The sequence below is a fragment of the Kogia breviceps genome, chromosome 5 (assembly GCF_026419965.1).
Source record: "Kogia breviceps isolate mKogBre1 chromosome 5, mKogBre1 haplotype 1, whole genome shotgun sequence".
Classification (NCBI taxonomy): Eukaryota; Metazoa; Chordata; class Mammalia; order Artiodactyla; family Physeteridae; genus Kogia; species Kogia breviceps.
Window position 1 is genome coordinate 92005748 of NC_081314.1, and position 21724 is coordinate 92027471.

Consider the following 21724-nt stretch of genomic DNA (forward strand, 5'->3'; position numbering starts at 1 on the left):
TCGCTCTTCCCAGACTCTCGCTGTGGGGCTGTTCTGTTGAGGTTCGGTCTGTGAGTTTGGGATGTTTTGAGCGCCCTCGGTAGGCTGTTTTCTCGGTGGGTAGATACCCCACGACCGGAAGCGAGGAGAGGAACCCCACCCATCGTTCCTAGATAGGAAACCATCTCATCATCCCGATGACAGTAGGGAGCTGAAACATAAAGTGCTAGGCTTGCTGCGTTACAAGTAGTTCCCACCCCCTCGCAGTTTTGACCTGTAACGGAAATGGTTCGAAGATCTGACCTTAATCCTGCTTGTATAAACGCCTGGAGTGGAATCGAACATTCGCCGCTCCTTCGCCCTTTTTCAGTTTGTTTTAGCTCTTTGTATGCCTGACTGTTGAACTACTCTGACCCCTGCCTCATACAATACGCAAAAATAAATTCCAGTAGATAAACGGTCTCAACAGAAGAATAAAACCTGAATAGTTCTGTTCACCCTGATCCTAGAAATAAGAAAATATATAGAATTCCAATAAAATTGGCCAACAGCTGTGATAGGCAGTTCATATATGTAAACATGATGATCAACCTAACTGAAAAATTGGAATTAAAAAAATAACCCATGCCATTTTTCCTACCCATCAGATTGGCAAAAGTTAAAAAGAACAACTATTGTTCTTTTTAACTTTTTTCCGGCAAGGAAGCTGGGCAATGGGCACTCACATATGGTTGGTGGGAGGGTATACTGACAAACTCTTTTTGTCAAGTAACCTGAGCACCTATGGCAATTAATAAGCAACATTTTCAATGCCCTTTGACCCAACGGCCCCAATTTGTGACTATCCTATAGAAAATACTAGTTTATAAGGATGCATATTATCTACTAGAGCACCAGTTTTAGAGGCAAACAGAAGAAAAAAATGGAATGGCCAATTTTTAAAAATAGTTGAATAAACTGTGGTACAAGGGTTTCTGGATTCCTTCTCTGACACCCTTCAAAGCAATTCTTGGAGGCCTCAAGCATCAACAAGTAAGGACTAGTTTTTTTGTTGTTGTTTGTTTTCTATTTAAAAGTTACTGTAGCTGGTTTAATACTGGATACAGTGAATCCAGCCTATCTTTGGAGTCTTGAGAACCTCTCCTATTAGAACACACCAGAAAAGTTGGATAAATAAAAACTTAATAGATCTCTTTCTTGAGAGGTGTATTGCCAGAAACACTTGCTTGACAGCTGCTTGATTTAGCAACTTTCTCCAAAAGCTGCTGGGCTACTTTGCTAGTTCTCCGTTAAGCCTGTTGTAGACTCTAAAGTGACTAAAATCACTAAGGTGATGCCCAATGCACATCACTTCAGCATCCTTTGTATCTTAACAATAAATACTTCTCCCTATGGTTCTGGATATTTGCAAATATTCTCAATCATTCCTGTCCCTATTCTGTCCCTTTATTTTTACAGGTCTTCTTGCATTTTATGTGCAGAAAAAGAAAAAAAAAATCTTACTTCTTCTCATAGTGAGAAAGGCACTGCACAAAAAAAGCAGGGAAACCCATGGACCATTTTCTCCATCCACCTTCATCAGTATAACAAATCAGGAAAAATTGTAGCTAGAGTCAAGTGAAGATGCTTTTACTGACAGCAATGGGCCTGAAGTAGACAAATTTGTTTCCGTTAACCTACTATCAATGTTGCCTTCATTGACAGGTGTGAAAGGACATACTGTAGAGGGCGGTTTCTTCCTCTGAAATCTTCTGCCTTGTTCAGGGAAACAAATGATGTCCCCACCAAGTAAAGCCTTAGAGCTTTAACTTCATACCTGCATGATTTTTTCGCCATCAGAGAGAAGGATAGGTAAACACAGTCCTTCAATCCCCAGTAGTAATTGCATCTGTGCAATTAGACAAAAAGATGTCAGGTTTCTCAGGGGTTATCTCATTTTGTTAGCAACAGGAATGTGACCAGAGATATTTCTGATTACTTCAGTTTATAAACTACAAGTCAATGTTAGCACACAACAACCTTTATGTCAATTCTACAATGGAATTTTGCTGATTAATCCATCCCCTGTCATGTAACCAATGGGTGACTTCCTAATGAGAGATGAGTTTATTTTCAAATGTGAAATCTGGTCAATATTTTAATCCAAACTCAACATATTTTAACACACATATTGGAAAGGTTTACTATATCATGCAAGGCATAAAGTTGATTAGAATACCTTTACAATCCTATGAAGAAGGTAAAGTACAGTTCAGAAAAGTTATATCTTTACATTAACCAACAAAAGTTTAGCAATTGTATTTCACTCTCATTACAGGGTTTAGGGGTGATCTCTGAAAAAACAGATTATAAAAATGTCTTCTGCAATTGTGATTTTGTCCTTCACCGTTCAAGTAAAATCATGTGTCATCCAGTTGCAAAATCTTATTATTGGCAACATGTATACAAACCACTGCAAAAAAAAAAAAAAAAATTGTACCCAGGCAGGCCTGACAAAGATTTTACAGACACTTCTGATCTAATCATTTTGCTTGTACTAGTAAGTAATGTCATTATTTTCTGCTTCTATTCTTTTGCCAATGTGTAGAAAGAGTACATTCATACTTACAAACGCACACAACATGACAGACCAGGATAAATGGCATTTGAAAATCATTATAAAAGGACTTTCCTGAAGTCATTTCATTCAACAAAAATTAATTTAACTCTAAAAAACAAAGGCTAATTGTGAAGAAAATACATAATAAAATAGTACATTACAGAGTACATTAAGTTGAACTTCATTTGCCTTTTAATGGAATCACAATACTTCTGTAAATAAGGATTTTAATTGATCTGTTCTTTGGTGAAAACAGCTGTATTTCATAGTTATGTCATGTGAGGCTGCAACAAAGAGAAATCAGATAATATAAAGAAAATTGGCTACTGGTTGCCTTTATTCTCAGTACTGGGAATGGAGAAATCTTCATCAAAATAGATCCTAAGTATTCTCTTTATTTTAAATTGCCCAATGTGACAGAATGTCTAAGACTGCTTCTTCCGAAAACACACAGCTTTTTGTTCTTCTTTTACAAAGAGTAGTTTGCTATATATGTACAGTAGCTTATGTTGGTGATGATTCTTCAAAGTCAACTTCCTGGGCACTTGTTGGCATCAAAGTACCATTTAAAAATGTAGAATAACACTAATTGCAGTTCATCACTTGAAACTACTACTGTTAAACAGAGGTGATATCAAGTCTTTGGTTTTGGTGTAGGGCCAAACTCCTCGTACAATATAGTCCCTTCCAAGCCCTTATTTGCTTATATTTATAAAATAACATTCAGCAAAATACTCCTTTTTCAAAAAAGCCAGTTGATTACCAGTAAAGTCAATGCCAATGATTTCGGTGCTAAAATAATTTCATATTTTCCAAGTACGTATAGACATTTGTAAACGGTTTAGTTTATTTCACCAAAATCAACAATTGATAAAAAAGAATTTATAAGAAATGTTCCTATAAGTGATGCTATTTACCAAAATAGTGTTTTCTTTCTCCTAGGTGCTTCAATTCTTTGTTATTTATGATCAAGCTTTGAGTTATTTATGCTCAAGCTTTGAATTAAAATCCCTTCTTTCCCTTTTACAAATGACTTCCTGTTTATATAAAAACAGTTCTGAGTATCCATAGTTAAAGGGATGGGTCTGTTGGGTCTTTCCACCTGGTGTTGAATATGGCTTTATTCATGTAAGAAATTATTGCAGTCTGCCCTGAAGTGGACTATTGCGTTAGTTCACTACAACAAGAAGTGAGTGTAACCTTCCGCCCCAGTAACTATAACATCCATCCAGATCCGCATGGCTTCTGGCGATGGGGCCACCATATAGTAGATTCTGTCATGCGTCTTGACGCTAAAGGTGAGTAATGGATTAGGACTCTAAAAAAAAGGAAAAGAACATAAAACAAAATCTAGAAATTATAACATTAAATATAACACAGAGATATGTGAAGGCTTCTATGTAGCTATTACTTCTGTTCTAATGTAAGCTATTTCCTCGCCCTCAACACCTTTCTCAAGATTGACCATATTTCTGGCCTTTCTGCACAAGAATTCTCACAGTGAGCTCACCAATCGTTTTAGCAGCTACTTGTAAAGCTCCAGCAGGGTATCTAGCTGATAGTGGGTGCTCTAAAAATAGCTCAATAAATGTTATTCTTAGCCCTACTAAGATGTTTCCTTATGATCTTCCTCATAAGTAGGTAGTAGCTCCTTCTTAGAAGCCTAGCAAAGAGTTACTTGGCAGAGTCTCCCAAACCAATACATCCAGAGTATTTTCTCATTTTGTCATGATTTATTTTTTTCACAAAAAGATCAGCTGCACTTACTACTTTACTTCTATGTTTACTTTTCCAACACCATTCTGATCATATTTATCCATTATGTCAGAATAACAAATCGAAATTAGAATTCAAAAAATACCTTTTCCCCTACTTAATTATGCATTCAAATTGTAGGAATCTGAAATTCAATGTTTACCTTATTAGCATTCTTGAGGTGATCATAATATACTTCTTCAATGGCTTGAAAGTATATTACTCCTTTTAATTTAGCTTCATGCTTGTCTGCAATGGTAGATGAGTGTTAAATACTTTATCACCACTGATGGACAGGAAAAATTATCATTTCATTATAACTATCATTATTAAAATATTTATCTAGCATTTCAATTATCTAAGATTAATTAAGATAACCTAGGTTAGTACATTAGCCACACTCTATCCTGAAAAAAGAAAAAAAAAAAGAAGGTCGGAATTAGCAACCCTAAACAAAAGAGACTAAGTGACTTTACTCAAGGCTCTTCACAAATTAGCAGTCAAAAGGTAACCCAGAATACTGACTGTCAGTATTACACACAAAGTGTAAACATCATTGACATCAAGATAAATTATTTCCCCACATTCTCCAAGACAGTAGTTGTAATGAAAGTATTAATATGCAGCTCTGTTGCAATGAAATTTGTAACAAGTGTTTTTTTTATTTCTAATTTAAAATAATATTCTACTTATGTTTCTTTCCTATCAAATTTCTTGTCTAGTATACTTGATATTTTATCCTGTTCTCAACGGAGTTTCATGTCAATAATTTAATGTCCTTTCAGTGCAGTGTTTTCCAAACTGCTTCCAAAGATTTCGTCAGATTTTCCATAAAAACCAGAGCATAAAACAAAACAAAAACAAACAACAAAATCACCAACCAAACAGCATCACTCTGTGGTGACTAATAACACCAATATGTTCGAGACATTTTGTAATTTAAACTCTGCAGGGATGATAACACATGCAAGCACATTAAAGAATCTCAAAATTATGGATGAGGATACAGAAAGAGACTCTATCATACCCTGTTGGTGGAAATGCAAATGAGAAAGTCTCTTTTGGAAGTCAATTTGGTAAAACATACACAATGAAAAATGCCAGAATTCTTACTCAGCAATTCTGCTTCTAAAACTATCGTATAAGACCTACTCATGCATGTGCACGTGTATTTGGGTTTGTTAGAGCACAGGCTGCAAAAGATCTGCTGGAGCTTTAATAGGGTACTGATTTAATTCTAGACCAGCTGTACACTGCAATCTACACAGCCACTGAAAAGACTGAGGTAAATCTGCATGTGCTCAAAGAGAAAAATCTTGAAATACTGTTATGTGAAGAAAGGTATGAACAGAGTGAATAATTTGGTCCTAACTGTATTAAAGAAGAAAGAACACCTATATAGACTGAAACATACATGAAAAGGAATGGAGAAAGTCTGAAAGGATGTTTCAGGCTTAACAGTGTTAGAAAAGGTAGAACTTTTGTGATGGGAAGAGACTTACTTTCATTATATAGACATAGTTCCTAGGGAAACTCTGTTTTAATTAATACCATGTTCGGTGGGTTTCCACCAGTTTCTGTGAAAGAGAAGGTCAATGTGTCTCTCAAACATTTGGTGGAAATGGTCCTGCAATAATGAATTCATGGGAAAACAATAATACTTTGTTTTTTGGAAACAGGTAAAATAAAATCTGGAGATAAAAGTAAACCTTGTCAGTGTTTCAAAGCAGGCAGAAAACTGGGGAAGAAAACTTTTGTTTGTAGGGCACTTCAGATATGAGAAAGAATCTGAAAAATACAAGCATAAGAATGAAATACAAATCCCAGAGAAAAGGAGCAGAAAAGAGTGAAGCTGTTTTGTCTGGGTTATTTTAAAATTTTAGTTTTGGAAAATTCTGGCTGACGTTGTCTTTGGAGACTAGCACGTAGCAAAGTTTTGTTTATGCATTTTGCAGACACTAAATTGGCATTTCTTATTACATAGGCATCTTTTCTATTGTATTAACTAAAGAGACTGTCTCTGGATTCTTCTAAAACCCAAGGTCAGAAAGCCCAAGAGAGGCAACCTGTGAGGATTAGTAGACCATTTACTTCAGGCCACTTGCCTCTGTAGCAACTGGAACCCCACCCAAAGAGCCTCTAACTGAAAGGCATGCACCCCCTGCCCTTTTCTCACCCCGATTCTGGGGCTTCATTGCCAGTGTTTCCTTTCTTCCATATGCTTCTTGTTGCTCACACCCCTCTTCATAAACATATCCTGACCTCACACTACAGATTAAATGACTGGACTGTTATTTTGTATTACCTTGATACACTTTGTAACAATTCCCAACAATGCTCATAACTGCTGATACAGTCACCCCAAGGCAGGGTCTCTTCATAACCTCTAGTCTGATTCTACGCTTACTCAGTAGTTGAAAAGAGAGCAGAGCTATTCTTATGCTGCTAATGGACATATTTCATATGTGATCTACATGTACATAGGGGCTTCTTAATAAGTAAACCGCTTACACAAATACTCCTGTATTTATAGAAGATTCAGTAGGATATGGTTCTCATAATCCATCATTTAAAGAATCCAAAAATATTTCAGTCACTTAATAAATACTTATTCACTAGTTCACTGATGAGCTTTACTCTCTGTGCTAAAATTGTCATTCTAGTATATAAACTACAGTTGAATGACTGTCAGTTAAGCTGTGTAATTGTGTGTGACTTTAGAGCATATGACCATAGAGAAATAAATAGAAGCCTTTTTTTTTCTGATTTCATGGTTTAAAAGATAATATTTTGGTTTAAAAAATAAATTCCATTTAATATTTATTGGGGCTTGACCTTATTTCAGAACTAGAATAGACTAACTCACACTTTTTAAATAACATAATTTTTATTATTTCTAGAGGAAATTCGTATCAGGTGGACCATATAATCTGAATAGAAAATAATATGCATCTATCAAGCTAATATTGCCATTAATTCTATTACTTATCACTAATTATTTATTCTGAATTTTATTGCCTTTGTTCTTTAACAGAGAATTCCTGATTTGAATATATCACTCAGATTTTTTTAATCACCCACCTGCATAATAAGAGAAGGTGCGCTTGTTCCGATCAAAAACAAACCAACGTTTTTTCCAAGTTTTAATTTTTCCACCCATTTTGATGAGGAATCCTCTGCAGGTCTTCTCTGTGATTGACACATGATAACAGGTATCAATATTGTGGCCAGCAGTCTCCACGTGGCTGCGCAAATCAAAGTCTTCCTTCCGGATAGGCAGATAACGGGTCAGAGGTCGAGCCTGGAAAAGCACAAGCCCATCTCATCTATAGCTAATGTTTTGTTTTGTTTTAGGTCACAGATGTTTAGAAGTGAAAATGAACTGAAAAGCCTAAGTGTTAAAATGTCCATGTGATTATGAGAACTTAAGCTAAACATTGTCATTTGGAATCTAAAAAAGTGAATGGCATTTTAAGAAGGATGCTATGGTATGGAGGGGGAAATGTGGATAAACTCAGGCCAACAGATTCTATTCCTTGAAATGGCCAGATGAGAAAAGGGAAATATGTCATTTACCTTAGCTTTAACAGAGGTACTTAGCACTGAAAAACACAGGGAATTAAGGCATGAAGTTATCTGGGCTGCTCCTTACGGATGAGGACTCCTCCTCTGTAACGTATCCAGGAGTTCTCCCTGCCACAGCTCAACAACAGTTCTCCTTAAATAACTGCAGACATGACATAATTGACTGAACATTATTTAGTAAGTCCAGCCCCCAAGGACGTATGTACATGCCGGCCTGCATACACCCTGTGACAGAAATTGAAGGCAGAGATGTATGTTTTGAAAAGCGAAGCTAAAATAAGGTAAGAAGTGGAATCAAAGCTGTACCCAATGAACTGTCCAGGATGAGACACTGAAGAGATGTACATAGATGTCTTTTATTTTACTATGGCTGGAGTAGAGGTTCATCTAATCTAGGAAGCACATATCACCACGGGTAGTATTTCTAAAATAGTCTTTTATTTTATCCTGTTAAATTACCCCACCCCTTTGCCCTGGGGGAAAATAACCAAATCATACACTTGGAAGCAAAAGTTATAATTGGGATTAAAATAGAATTGTGCCTTTTGGTTTTGGCTTCAGATATCAAACGGGCATGGATGACCTTTACACTAAATCAATATGTGACAGAGGTTTGGCATAATGAAATAAAATGAACAAGTTCTACGTTGTATTTTTCCTTTATTTTGCCTTTGATTCTGTGGTACTTTGACGTTAGACAGATGCCACCGATTTACTGAGCCCTCAAAGCACATGAAGTCTTAAGGCGAGTCTCCAATTGTCGTATTTCAGACTGCCAGCAACTGTGAGGAATAAGGGAATTGGTACCTTTTACCATTAAGTCTAGTAAGCTTTGGTAAAACTGATTTGAACTTTAAATTACATGGCACTTAAAATTTTATTTTAGTTTCTCAGAAAACATACATTATGTAAATAGTTCTAGTGACAAGAACAGAGACTCACTCTACTGACTGACATAGGAAGTCAAAGTGGATGGTTTTCCTGAGTTTTGCTTGAGCTCAGGAGTCCTGCACACGTGTGTGGACTGATGCAGCAAAGGGGAAACGTGTGACAACACAGTGGTTAGGAAAAAAAAAACAACAACCCCAAAACATGAACACCACCACCAAAAAAACCGGGCTGGTAAAAGTATCCTGTTCTGGAGTGTTTGCTTCCAAAAGATGTCTTAATAGAATCTCTTCTCTTCCTCAGCTTAGTTTGGGTGTTGTATTTGTTTTCAGTAATGAATCCAGCTGCATTTTCAAAGCTGCTCAAGAAGACATTCTCCTTTTAAATATACTCCCCCAAAAAATGGGTAGAAGAAAAAGTGCCTCTCCAATCAAAATGTACCACGTATAACTAAAGAAAAATGTCATTTTGTTAGTAGTTCCCAGTGGGTTTTGAAATAAACACACATTTTTTTGGCCCATTAATGCACATCTTTCTCTTAGCCATTACATGTCAAGGGCTAATAGGCAGCACAACCAAAGGCATCCTCAGACATAGCACGACCGTCTTCTGAAAAACGACCACCAGGGGGCAACCTACTCCAATCCATCCAGATTGACCAACCAACCTGTGCCCTTTGTTTCTCCCTTATTTTTACTTCCTTTTCAATTAACTTCTGCCTCTGGCTGGTTTCTTCCTGCAATCGTTTTTCCAGGAGTTCTCGGCGTCGTTTTTCTTCTTCCAGAGCTCGTTTCTTGGCTTCCATTTCCCGTTCCTAAATATCATTATGCAGAAAATATGTTCAGGCACACTGGTTATACTTGAATGATTCCAATGTGAAAACAAATAATTCTCACTAGACAATTCCTGATTTTATAGCCCAGTATATATCTAAGACTAAAACACCCGTAATCACCATTCACAGAACTTTCAAAAGCATCCTGTGCAGAAATGCAACCACTACATTTAATTAAAAATTAAGTATTAAGTGAAACACAGCTTGTGACTCTATTTAGTCATTTCATACTAATGACCCCATATATTAAAAACTCTCCATTTTTAATATAAAAAAGGCTCACTAAGTGTGACCCAACACCAGTCACGACTTTCGGCCTTTCTTTGATGGCCGTAGGTCCTTCCAATTCCTGTTGTTGCTCTGTGGCTTCCTGGCCCACGGTCACAGAGGAAGTGCCCAGGGAAGTTAGAAGAGGAAAGGAGGTGCCCTTTCAGGCAGGATGCAAAGGCATTTGGGGAATTCCTAAGGAAGTTCAGATTCTGGCTTGAAATACAGTCACAATAACATGGGAGTTTTAATATTACAATAGTGTCTTTACCACGAACTGGCAAGGCAGGGAGAATGCATAAAGACCTGCCATTCCTCCTGTTCCCCGGCAGGCAAACAAAGGCGCCATTGAAGGGAAAATGTAATACAAAGCATTCATTTCCGTTTATGTCCACACAATATACATTTTACATTATGAAAAATGGTAGTGCAGTAAAGAGCCGTAGAGAACATCTCTATAACACCCTCATTTTTTTTTTTTTTTTTTTTTTTTGGTATGCGGTCCTCTCACTGTTGTGGCCTCTCCCGTTGTGGAGCACAGGCTCCAGACGCGCAGGCTCAGCGGCCATGGCTCACGGGCCCAGCTGCTCCGCGGCATGTGGGATCTTCCCGGACCGGGGCACGAACCCGCGTCCCTGCATCGGCAGGCAGACTCTCAACCACTGCGCCACCAGGGAAGCCCCACCCTCACTTTTCAGAAAAGAAAATGGGGCCAGTGGGAATTCCCTGGCAGTCCAGTGGTTAGGACTCTGTGCTTTCACTGCCGAGGACCTGGGGTTCAATCCCAGGTCAGGGAACTAAGATCCCACAAGCCATGTGGCACGGCCAAAAAAAAAGAAAATGAGGCCAAGAAAGGTGGAGTGACTACTCCAAGATCACGCTGCTTATTGAGGCCTGAAAACAGTTTCCCAGTGTCAAGTGCAGGGCATCTTGAACTACTACATCAAAGATATTAGGCTTACCCTGGATTCAAGAAGCCTTGTCTTCTCTGCATGAGCCTGCTTCAAAAGTCTCTCCATTTCTTCTATTCGGGCAATATTTGAAGTGCTGGCACTGAAGAAAACACAAAAGCCTTTCAAGAATACTGCTTCTTACTGATGTCTCTTCAAACACACACACAAACACACACACACACACACACACACACACGACAAGATCCAATACAATTTAAAGGATGTTACTTACAAGAATCACTGGTATGAAGAGGTAAGTCAATTCAACTCTGAAAACTGTAGGTGAAACTTAACTTACCTCAGTTTTAAGAGATAAAACATAGGCAAGGAAAATAATACCAAATAAAGTGCTTTACACATAAATAAACCAAAACCAACTCCTACAAAGTGTGTTCTCAAAATGTTTCCTCCAAAGTCTAAAAATTTTGGCTTGTGGGAAGTCTTCTCATTAGTTTAATTATTCAGGGATGCCAGATCAACACTATCACCAAAGTTCTGTGTAGATGACCCCTAAGTTTGTAAGTCACTTTATTTGGTCTGGGATCATGTATCACCAGCTACTTTTTGGTTATGGTTTTTTTCTTGTGGACATTTTATTTCTTAAATGGTGTTTTAAGATGGCCAAGTGAAAAAATGACTTCTCTTACAGGTGCAATAGAAGGGTAGTGGCCAGTTTTGCCAATAAAGCCCATCCACTGTACGAATGAGGAAACTGCATTAAGGGATTCAAGAGCTTCAAAAGTAATGCATCTTGAGAAAGACATCACATAAACACGTGAAGGAAAAAACCAAAGGGAGTGAAAGCTACAAGACCAGATAGGATAACTAACAGGGAAGGAGAAGAACTTAGAAATGTCTAACATTAAACAAAATATATTATTTTTCCCTTGTTTACATTTTATTTTACTATTCTGGAAAAAAAGGACCATGGCCTAAGTCAAAACTTATTTATTTTGATGTTCCAGCCATGGAGAACCAGTGTTATTTCTTATGCATGTTTATTAACATAGTCACTTAAATGTATCTTCTTTTCTAGACTCTCTCAGCTATAGAGAGGCTTTTGTGCCTGTATCCTCCATAGTGTAAAGACTGGCACACAGTAGGGGTTCATGTTTGCTACACACATTCATATAAAAATTAATTCATATAAAAATGAATAAGATAATCATTAGTATAGTCTCCCTAAATCATATTGTTGATCAACTCAAACCTAGGATGTTTGAGGGCTAAGAGTTCTTTTGAAGAGAAACATGACCACAGTAATGTAGGACATATGGTTTATCTTAAAGTCAGTACTGTGCACACATGTTTATAGCAGCTTTATTCATAAATGCCAAACTTGGAAGCAACTAAGATATCCTTTAGTAGGTAAATAAATAAATAAACCATACTACATCCAGGCTATGGAATATTATTCAGTACTAAAAAGAAATGAGCTATCAAGCCATGGAAAGACATGGAGAAACTACACATGCATATTACTAAGTGAAAGAAGCCAATCCGAAAAGCTAAATACTTTATTACTCCAACTATATGTCATTCTGGAAAAGACAAAACTATGGAGGCAGTAAAAAAAAATTATATTTTATATACTTTAAAAGCTACTTTGGTTATTTTGTTAAAAAAATAATTAATTTTTATCCATGGACACCTACTTGTTCTCTATAGCTACACTTTTGCTATTGATTTACTATTTCCTTGACATGTAAACCACTTTTATTCAGCAAAATTTTTGCTGCTCTGTGATACTGTGTTGCTACTACCTGATACTTTTGGGGGGATCAGAACTGCACGAACAGTGAAAAGCAAAAGCAATTGCAATAGAAAATTAGGGTGAAGACTTGTCAATACAATAGCATGGAACAAATGAAATGCCATTTGGCTAGCACTTGTCATGCCAAGGGAAAGCCTGAAGTCACTGAAGATACACTTTGTAATGCATTACCTGTAGCACAAGACACTCATCATTGGTTTCTCCCGCCCACCTAAATTACAAGAGGAGCAATACTTCCTCCCATTGCTCCAAATTCTGACCTTCTTCAGAAGGCAGGCACATTTCTGATCTCATATGTAATTACTGTATGATACTGAATAATACTGAATCACTTGGTCATTAATGGTATAAAGATGACTAGTTTTGCCTCCTTTCTCTACTTAGCCATATTCTATTTTATCAACTGAAGATTACTTTTTTTATGTGACCAACTTTGGTAAAAACCCATATTCATACTTCAGTCAAGTGTAAAGGAATCTAAATAGCAGATTTAGTTTTCAGTGCTGAATAATACCTTTCAGCAAAATTTGAATTTGCTTTTTAGAATATTCACTTTAGGGGCAAAGGCAAAAACAGAAAAAGGAAGAAAAAAAAGCAAACAAGAACACTGTCATACAACAAACAAATAAATAAGCAAAACACAAAACAAAATTCTCCATAACTACATAAAACTTTTCCAAGACTGCCTTCAGCATACCAATATTGCCACTAAATGAAGAGCCAGTGTCCCAGAATATTTATTTTCAATTCATCTTCTCGAGCACTTTTTCAGGTTAAGCAAATTATTACTCCTTATAAAATGTCTAATCTCTCTCTATTCAAAAAGACTAGACTATCTGGTCTCTTTGACAGCTGTCTGCCCTCCTCTGAAATCCTCTGGTTTTCAGTATCTCTTCTGAAAGAATTCCCTAGAATAAAATGCAAACATTGGGTGTTGACTATCTAGGGTAGAAAGCAGAATACAAACCTTTTCCTGAAACGAAGGGATTAGAAGTATCTGAAATTCTGGTTGATGTATCTCTTAAAACCAAGCTAAGCCTTGGATGCCCTCAACCCCATACCCAGTCTTGTCCCCACTCTGCACACACACTGCTGGTGGGTAATAGCTATAATGAGAGATCAACTTCCTTAACATTTTCTCAAAGCATGAATACAAGGTCAGGGCTTATTGGCAATAGTAATAAGAACATATAATTTTAGGTGGTATTCAGAACACTACACTCTATGAGCTCATTCAATAATTTTAGCAGAAAACAGACTTTATGCAGAATTGACCTTCAGCTGCTGTTTTCTAAGACCCAAGACCTGTTTTCTTAGCTTTATATTTGTGGACAGTGTAAGTAATGACGTTGAAAAAGCAAAAACACTGTCTGACTCAAAGAACTTTCTGCTGGAAAAAAAAAAAAAAGAAAAAAAAAAAAGAACTTTCTGCTGGACACGAAAATGATGTCTCAACAAAAAGTGTAAGGCAAAGGTACCCACAACTCTGAGTAATTCGATAATTCTACCAATGGCTTTTTGTGACATAATAAACCACAAGACTAAGTTTATGTTGCTAGAACTTCAGCGTGGAATTACCTCTTTAAAATGTGTATAATTTTAGGATATTTTAATACATAATTTTTTAAAAATCTAAAAAAAGAGAAAAATTTTTGGTTCTTTATTTCTTTTTCTACCTATCTTCAAAAAGTTCCCATTTAGGATGTGCTGTCATACTATACATGCCGAACATTAGTCCCCTATTACCATTTTCCTGATGTTTATCACATTATTTTCCTTCATAAAAATAGGTACAAGCTTATCTTAGGGCAGCATGAATTTTTTTTAGGTAGATGGCGGCACAGAAGAGAAATGCTTGTTTGTTTGTTTGTTCTTTCTCTGTCCCTTTTATTTATACTAGACCCTTTGTAGGCATCTTCTACTTTGGCTTCAATTTTGTGACATTCAGAGAATCTGAAAGCATACTTAAATAAATACTATTAGTAATTTCTGACCATGATGATTGGTTAGTTATCTATGACTGCTAGCAGCACTGGGTCAGTTCTCTGTGAAGTAACTATGGAAAATGATCATGGTCACATGTAGCTACCTTCCAGGAATGATCACTCTGCAATAATGCTATCCTCTTAGTATGGCACATTTAGTGGAGTCAATTCTCATTTTCTACCTTTGGAAACCATTTAAAGAAAAAGTAAGTAGGTGAACAAATAAAATTAAATTAAGATGTTGGTGGCCACTGTACTTAAGTCTCTAGACCTAAACTTCTAATGCTTGGTAAATCTAACTGAAGTGGCTCCCTTTTAGCTAATTTCCTGTACTCATTGCTGCACTGCTGCTGTTACCTTCCACCTTTAAATATGAGAGATGGGGTTTGAGGAGTGATCATTTGGAGGAATGCATATTTACTTTCAGTTTTTGGTGGAGATGAAGAGGCAAGGAGCAGAAAAAGCCACCAAGATAGGAAAACTATAATATAGAGTGTATTTATTTATTAAAGATGGCTCAAAAATAGACCAAAAAATGGTCAAGCTATCAGGAGTTCACCAGAGGAATATTGCTTTAAAATGGTCACAATTATTTGGGAAAGTAGTCTGATGTTTTCAAAATAACAACTTGCAAAAGTGCAGAGTGCCTAAGAAACCCCTCTGAGATCCTTATACCGGGAAATGAAATGGCTGCACCATCAACTTTTATTCCTTCCATCATCATTATACAATAGTTGCTGAGTTGCTGGCTTTTGTTTGTGTCCTGTTATTCAAAAGTAACACATTTAATTGGTTGGTTTACTGGCAACTATGAATAAGTACTCAAAGCTCTAAGCTTTCTATCCTGAGAACATCAGCTCCCGGCACCCCTGCATGACTCTCTGACATCCTCCTGGGAGCAGCGGGTATTACAAGAGCTCCTTCACAGCAAGAGATGGATGGTTTGATGCCCAATTGTTCCACACACTCAAGTGTCTTTCATTTTTTAAAAAGTGAGATACCGTATCTTCTAATATTGAATGAAGTGAATTACTAACCCTTCTGACATTAAAAAATAATGGCAGCAAAAAATCATCTTTATTATTACATAACTCCCTACTTAAATTTAAATTGAATTAAATTTTCCCTTGTAACAAGGAGAAATACCTATAATTCTCATGGTTGCGTTAGTGTTTTTCCCAAGGGACTCATTTCCTTCTCTGACAGGATATATCCAGTAATATCAATATTTCAAACATTATGATGCCAGAATTAAAATACACTATATTCTATTTACCACAAACTGTAGCATCTATTTTTTTCTTCTTTTCTTCCACTCCCCAAATTTCCTGGCTATAATATCTGGTTAGATTTAGGTCTCTCATATTCTTTTCATTTATGAGACACTAACCCAAAGCTAAGTATACCTTGCTGATATTACTTTCCCTCCGTCTCTGTCACTCCTTTTTGGGGGGGCGTGGGTGAGGAGCAAATGATTCAAACCTTTGTAAAGAAAGAAATTCTATATACACGATGGAAATTTTCCACCAAAATATTTTAAAATCCATCATCCTCTTGCATTCAAGAAACAATCCTCCATTTAGCAGATTAGCAAATCAGGATCGAGAGAGTTCTGTGATCTGCTTCCAGTAGCACAATCAGTTGTCAGGTCGAGCCCCCAAAGCTCTTGTCCCAGCCTGTGACTTCATTGCAATAGAGGAAAGATTTTTTGATGGCCATTATTCAACTAGACATTTTCACTTGAGACACACAATTGCTCAATGAACATTGATTAAATATTGGATGCTTTGGGGGTTGAACTCATAATCGTTCCTCAGCCAATTGAAATAGATCAAACAAAGAAAAAAATCAAATATCCCGAGGTATTTATTCAGTCAACACTTACTGAATGCCTACTATGTGCCCAGATCTCTGCTGATTGTGGAAACCAAAAGATAATTAGACATCCTCCTTGACATTGAGGAATGTACCAATTAATTATTGAAGAAAAAAACTGTATGCTGCAATGTGATCAGTGATATAACAGGAAAAAGTATCAAGTTCCATGGAAACATGAAAGAAAAATGCTCTGAAAGGAGAAATTCTCATGAGTTTCCAACTTAAGTTTGAGCTTAAAGGATGAGGAGACTTTCTCCATGCTAAAATGGGAGGGGTTGGGGGAAGGTAAAGACATTTTGCAATGCCAGACACTCTCAATGCTCAGTAAGTACAGGTTGAGGGAATAAACAAATGAGAGGATAAATTGACTCTAGATAGTGGTGTGCTGGTAAACTAGCTCTCTGGAGAAAAACAAAACCCCTGATATGCAGCAAATTTCTATTTATGTGGCGTAAATACTCCCATCATGGCCAATTTCAAGGTACCAACATGACATCACTGATCACAGAGTTAGGAAGAGATGTGCACCTTTGGCTCTTGTCAGCCGGTTTGGACCGACTCCAGCTCACTGTTAACTGTAGAATATTCTATAAGGATTTGTGGAATGAATGAGCATATAAATAAAAGAAAGAACAGAATACATGATCCCAGTGCTAGAACCAATATGGTCAAAGGCACAGAGATCTGAGAATTCATTGCCCTCTCAATGATTAAGAAGCTCTGGGAGGTGTATCAGGAGGAGAGAATGAATCGGGAGTTGGGCTAGATCTAGAATGCCAGGCTCTGGGGTCTGACTTTATTCAAAAGGTAGTAGGGCATCATCACAACCCTTTTTTTAAAAATAATTAATTAATTAATTAGTATTTGGCTGCATTGGGTCTTCGTTGTTATGTGCGGGCTTTCTCTAGTTGTGGTGAGCGGGGGCTACTCTTCGTTGTGGTGCGCGGGTTTCTCACTGCAGCGGCTTCTCTTGTTGCAGAGCATGGGCTCTCGGTGCATAGGCTTCAGTAGTTGTGGCGCACAGGTTTAGCTGCTCTGCAGCATGTGGGACCTTCCCGGACCAGGGCTCGAACCCGTGTCTCCTGCATTGGCAGGCGGATTCTTAACCAGTGTGCCACCAGGGAAGTCCCCATCACAAGATTTTGAAGGAGCACTCTGACTAGATCCATATTTTAGAAGCACCTTTGGCCATAATCCCCTAAGACCACCTTTGCTTGCCTCAAAGTATGAACACAAATGTGAATGGTTAAATTCTTACAAAATTTTAATATGCAGAACAGCTAAAGCCTTCCTTTCAACAAAACATAAGGGTAAGATATCCTTCAAATTCTTACTCTGTTGTTGGAAATTACTTCTTTATTGAATCAAAAGCAGTCCTAATGAAGTTGGAGTCAACCAACAGAGGCAAATCCATTTTGAAGTGCAGTATATGCATGAAGTCAAAAGTAAAGAATAGAGTAAAGGAGAAAATGGATTAGATGGTGTGTGACTGGCTTAGTCACACAGGATACAAAGAAACTACTTTCAAAGACCACCATGACCACCATGACACCCAACCCTCTTCTCTACTACAGACTCTTTATGTTTCAGAAATTTGGGCTTGTACATATACATGGCCCCAAATAGATGGCTTTACTTTTTGAAACTGACAGGTGCTTTTCCAAACCAGAAACCTTCCCCAGGAATACATCTCACCTAGAGATATTGTCAGGTGAGCAGGCAGAGATGCTTGTCTCCATGCTGTCAGAGCTGTCTAGGCTCAGAGTATCAAAGGCCTGGTCCTTGTAGCTGTGATCTGGGTAGTGGAAACTGTTCAAGTAGACATTTGATTCAGATGCTGTGCGGCTGTAAAATTCAGAAGACTTCTGCCTTTGTCCTTCACTCATCTGTTGGTGATTATATCCTAAGGAGAGAGTCATAAATACATTCGTATGCCTCATTTTTTTCAGTCTTAGATCTTCTAAGACTTAAACCAGGAACCCAAAACATCTGCCTATGAAACTGGGGCCTTGGTCTAATTTGTTTTGAAGCTGAGAAGATCAAAGAAATGGCATAATGCTCAGTGCAAGGAAGAGTTTCAAAGAAGTGGTCTTGTGAATGATCTTTTCTGTCAGCAGATCACTTGACACTTTCCTATGCCATTTCTACATCTCAGCACAACCGAGAATAATACATCAGCACACACACAAAACCAAAACAGAAACACATTTAAAGGCCCTGAATCCTTCGATAATAGCTGGGTTTAAGTGAAGCAAGATAACTTTAGTGACAAGCAACAGCAAGGTTTTCGGGCAGTCACTTCTTCAGTGGTATTGCAATTTAAAGGGTACTGGGCCTGGTCATAAAATAGCAGGTGGATCATCTAGGTGTCAGATTTGAGAAACCTGTGTCTCACTCATATCACTAATACTTTTAATCTGGTTAATGTTCAAACTGACATTTTTCTCATTCTTTTTTTTCAAATTCCCTTGTCTGCCAATTACTTATTTAAAACACTCAGAATCAGCAATCCTTCTAAAGGCTGTATTCCTCCTAATTAGTGTATATATAGCTCTCTTCTTTTTCTGCCTTAACAGTCAGCCTTCAGCTAGTTGGTGATATCAACTATATGAAAACATAGGGATCACATCAACAGGAGCAAAAGTGCCACTAGTAAGAGGGGTTTTCCTTACCCTGGTACCTGGTCAGCTGGCACATTAGGCCATTGGCTTGACTTTGTGTTATTCTATGGCTTTCTTCTGGTAGCTGATTTTCGGCATCACAAATCGAATTATTCTTCCTTTTAATTCTCTATTTAGCATGTATTCAGGAATCAGGGATCATAGTGATAAACAAATCCCTTTATTCATTAAAAAGATGTTTCTCTAACCAGTACCATAGTTTGCAATCACTTTCTCCCTGATCAAATTTACTTACCAGACCTATTAAGAGTTTACAGTTGGACCATCTAGATTTTCCCTGTTTTCTTGTACTTTACCTACTTTTCTGTGAGTCTTTTAATTAGTAACGAAATGGCAAAAAGCAGGCCAGAGGGCAGAAGAAGGCAAGTAATTCCAAATAGCTTCCTCAGCTGTTGATTAAATATTTCCATTTAAAAATGGAAGCCACATCCATGATGCTTTAACAAAACATTATAGACCAAAACTAAATCTGTAAAATGATTTGAGTTCCATGAGGAGTTTGCATGCCATTAGTATTTAGAGCAGTTTTAGATATCTAAGTGAAAATATGTTAGTTCAGGCTAAGGCATTTCTGGGAAAATAAGTTTCCTTGATATAAGATGTAATTATAAATTATAAATATACACGTACATAAAAAATACATATCACTTTGCTAAGGAAAGATGCAAAACATAAAAGCACACCATGAGACTATAGAGAGAATATTATTAATTGTAATGATTAATGCATAAAGCATTACACAAAGCCAGTGCATTCATAAGCGTGGAGCTTGTGCCTTTTTTTGGTTTAAGAATGGCAAAATAATAATATAATTATTATAAATATAATAATATTTATTATTAATATTTATATTTAAAATATAAATAATATTTCATTACTCAAATATTTACCTTTGATACTTGAACTTTTGGTTTTGCTAACTGGTCCTTTTAAATCGTTTCCAGTTATTCATTATGAAAATAAAGGGGGACAATTAAAAAAAAAAAAACACCAGAAATTATTTGAAAAGCTCACACACATATCTTTCCTTATACTTTCAAAAAAGGTTCATTGCCAAAGAAACCTTCACACTGGCACCAACGACATGGAAGACATTTCCTTGTTTTAGTATGAACAACACATCCCTAAAAGACAACCCTGTCATTTCAAACATATAAGACTTATCTCCTTGGTGATGACAGGTGCCACAACCTCCTTTCCCTTCAGTTTTTCACTATGAGGAAAAGCCAGTTCCTACAATGCAATTAACACTTTCTTGGAAAAGCAGAAAAGACGGAGAACATATTTCTTCTTAAAGCAACTGTATGCCCTGCTCCTCAGATGTTCCAGGATTTTTTTTTTTTCCAAAAGTACCACAGAATAAGAAAATGAACTTACCACCTTCAGGTGAGGTAGACAGTAAACTAAAATGACTCCAAGTTTTCGGATGCGGCCATAAGGGAGAGCCTTGTTACAATGTGTGCTGTGCTAAGGACTGTGAACGTAAATTCCCTAGATCACCTCACTATGTTTTTTATTTTTATTTCATTTCTTTGCTCTACATCTGAGAAAACCTTGCATCACTCTGGCGGTAGGATAAGCACCTTGCATTTTCATGGCAACTTAAACGAAAAAGGCTGCTGCTAACAAGTAGCTTCCAAGGCAAGATTTTAGTTTCCTGTGGATCCAGTGTGAGTGGGAATGTCCATCTTATGCAGTCCCTTCTATCCCCGCAACCAGCAATATTTTACTGATCACGATGAACTCAGCTGTCACCTGATTTAGCCTCCTCCCTCCTGAACAATTCCCAAAACACAAGTTACCCCTGCAATTACAATCCAGGGCATGGACCTCTCCCTCGTGACCCCAGAATTGCACCAGCGTGATTCCTAAGAGCTGGCTTTAGGATCCAGGCTCTGGCCTGGCCATTTAAAGGTACATATACTTCCAACAGAAGGACACTATAGGAGCACAGGAGATGGAAAGAGCGTTCCTGGTAGGAGGCCCAAGAAGAACTGCTGTGCATGAAGCAGCACCAGAACAGGTGTGAGCTGGATTAAGCCACTGCTCAAGTATAAATTATCAGGGAGGGGGTCATATATGTCCTGTTCACCACAGAATCCCCACTTGTTTAGCATTCAGATGTCACAAAATAAAGAGACACTGAATGAATTCACTTGTTCAATAAATTCCAAAAAAAGTTTGTTCAGGTTTTTCTATAAGATGTTACTGAAAAACCCAAATGAACTTTTTGGCCAACCCAATATATTAGTGACTAAATAAGGAAGTGGAATGCATCTACTGTTTCGGGTGGGGCAAAGTAAGTGGACTGGAAAAAATGAGACTTCCCCAAATCCCTGAGACTGCTTGGTTTTTGTTTTTGTTTTTAAATTATGTAGCAAGAATAACATTCAGCAGTGGGACAGCATCTGAAAAGTAAAAAGGGCCTTGTAAATGCTCTAAATCCTTCCTGTCCAGATAGAAATTGCTGTTTGAGTAGGGTATTTTATTAAGTTTATAAAGTAAGACCTGATAATATTTGAGGCTGGTTGCTAAGCATAGCACG

At 37.3% G+C, this 21724-nt stretch overlaps 1 protein-coding gene across 43 annotated transcripts in view; it reads right to left on the reverse strand.

Moving 5' to 3' along the window:
• Window positions 1-2388: 2388 nt before the first annotated feature.
• Window positions 2389-21724, reverse strand: part of PHLDB2 (pleckstrin homology like domain family B member 2) — a 135824-nt gene continuing 116488 nt past the window's right edge. For 24 of the 43 annotated variants that reach the window (XM_067034676.1, XM_059063597.2, XM_067034671.1 and 21 more), the window contains 7 exons: window positions 20070-20105; window positions 18194-18401; window positions 10871-10961; window positions 9474-9620; window positions 7415-7634; window positions 4497-4582; window positions 2389-3896 (listed from right to left, as the gene is read on the reverse strand). In XM_067034676.1, coding sequence (XP_066890777.1) covers window positions 3756-3896; window positions 4497-4582; window positions 7415-7634; window positions 9474-9620; window positions 10871-10961; window positions 18194-18401; window positions 20070-20105 — 929 coding nt within the window. In that variant the 3' untranslated portion in view covers window positions 2389-3755. The remainder of the gene's footprint in view (window positions 3897-4496; window positions 4583-7414; window positions 7635-9473; window positions 9621-10870; window positions 10962-18193; window positions 18402-20069; window positions 20106-21724) is intronic. The other 19 variants (XM_067034679.1, XM_067034674.1, XM_067034670.1 and 16 more) reach the window with 1 other exon arrangement.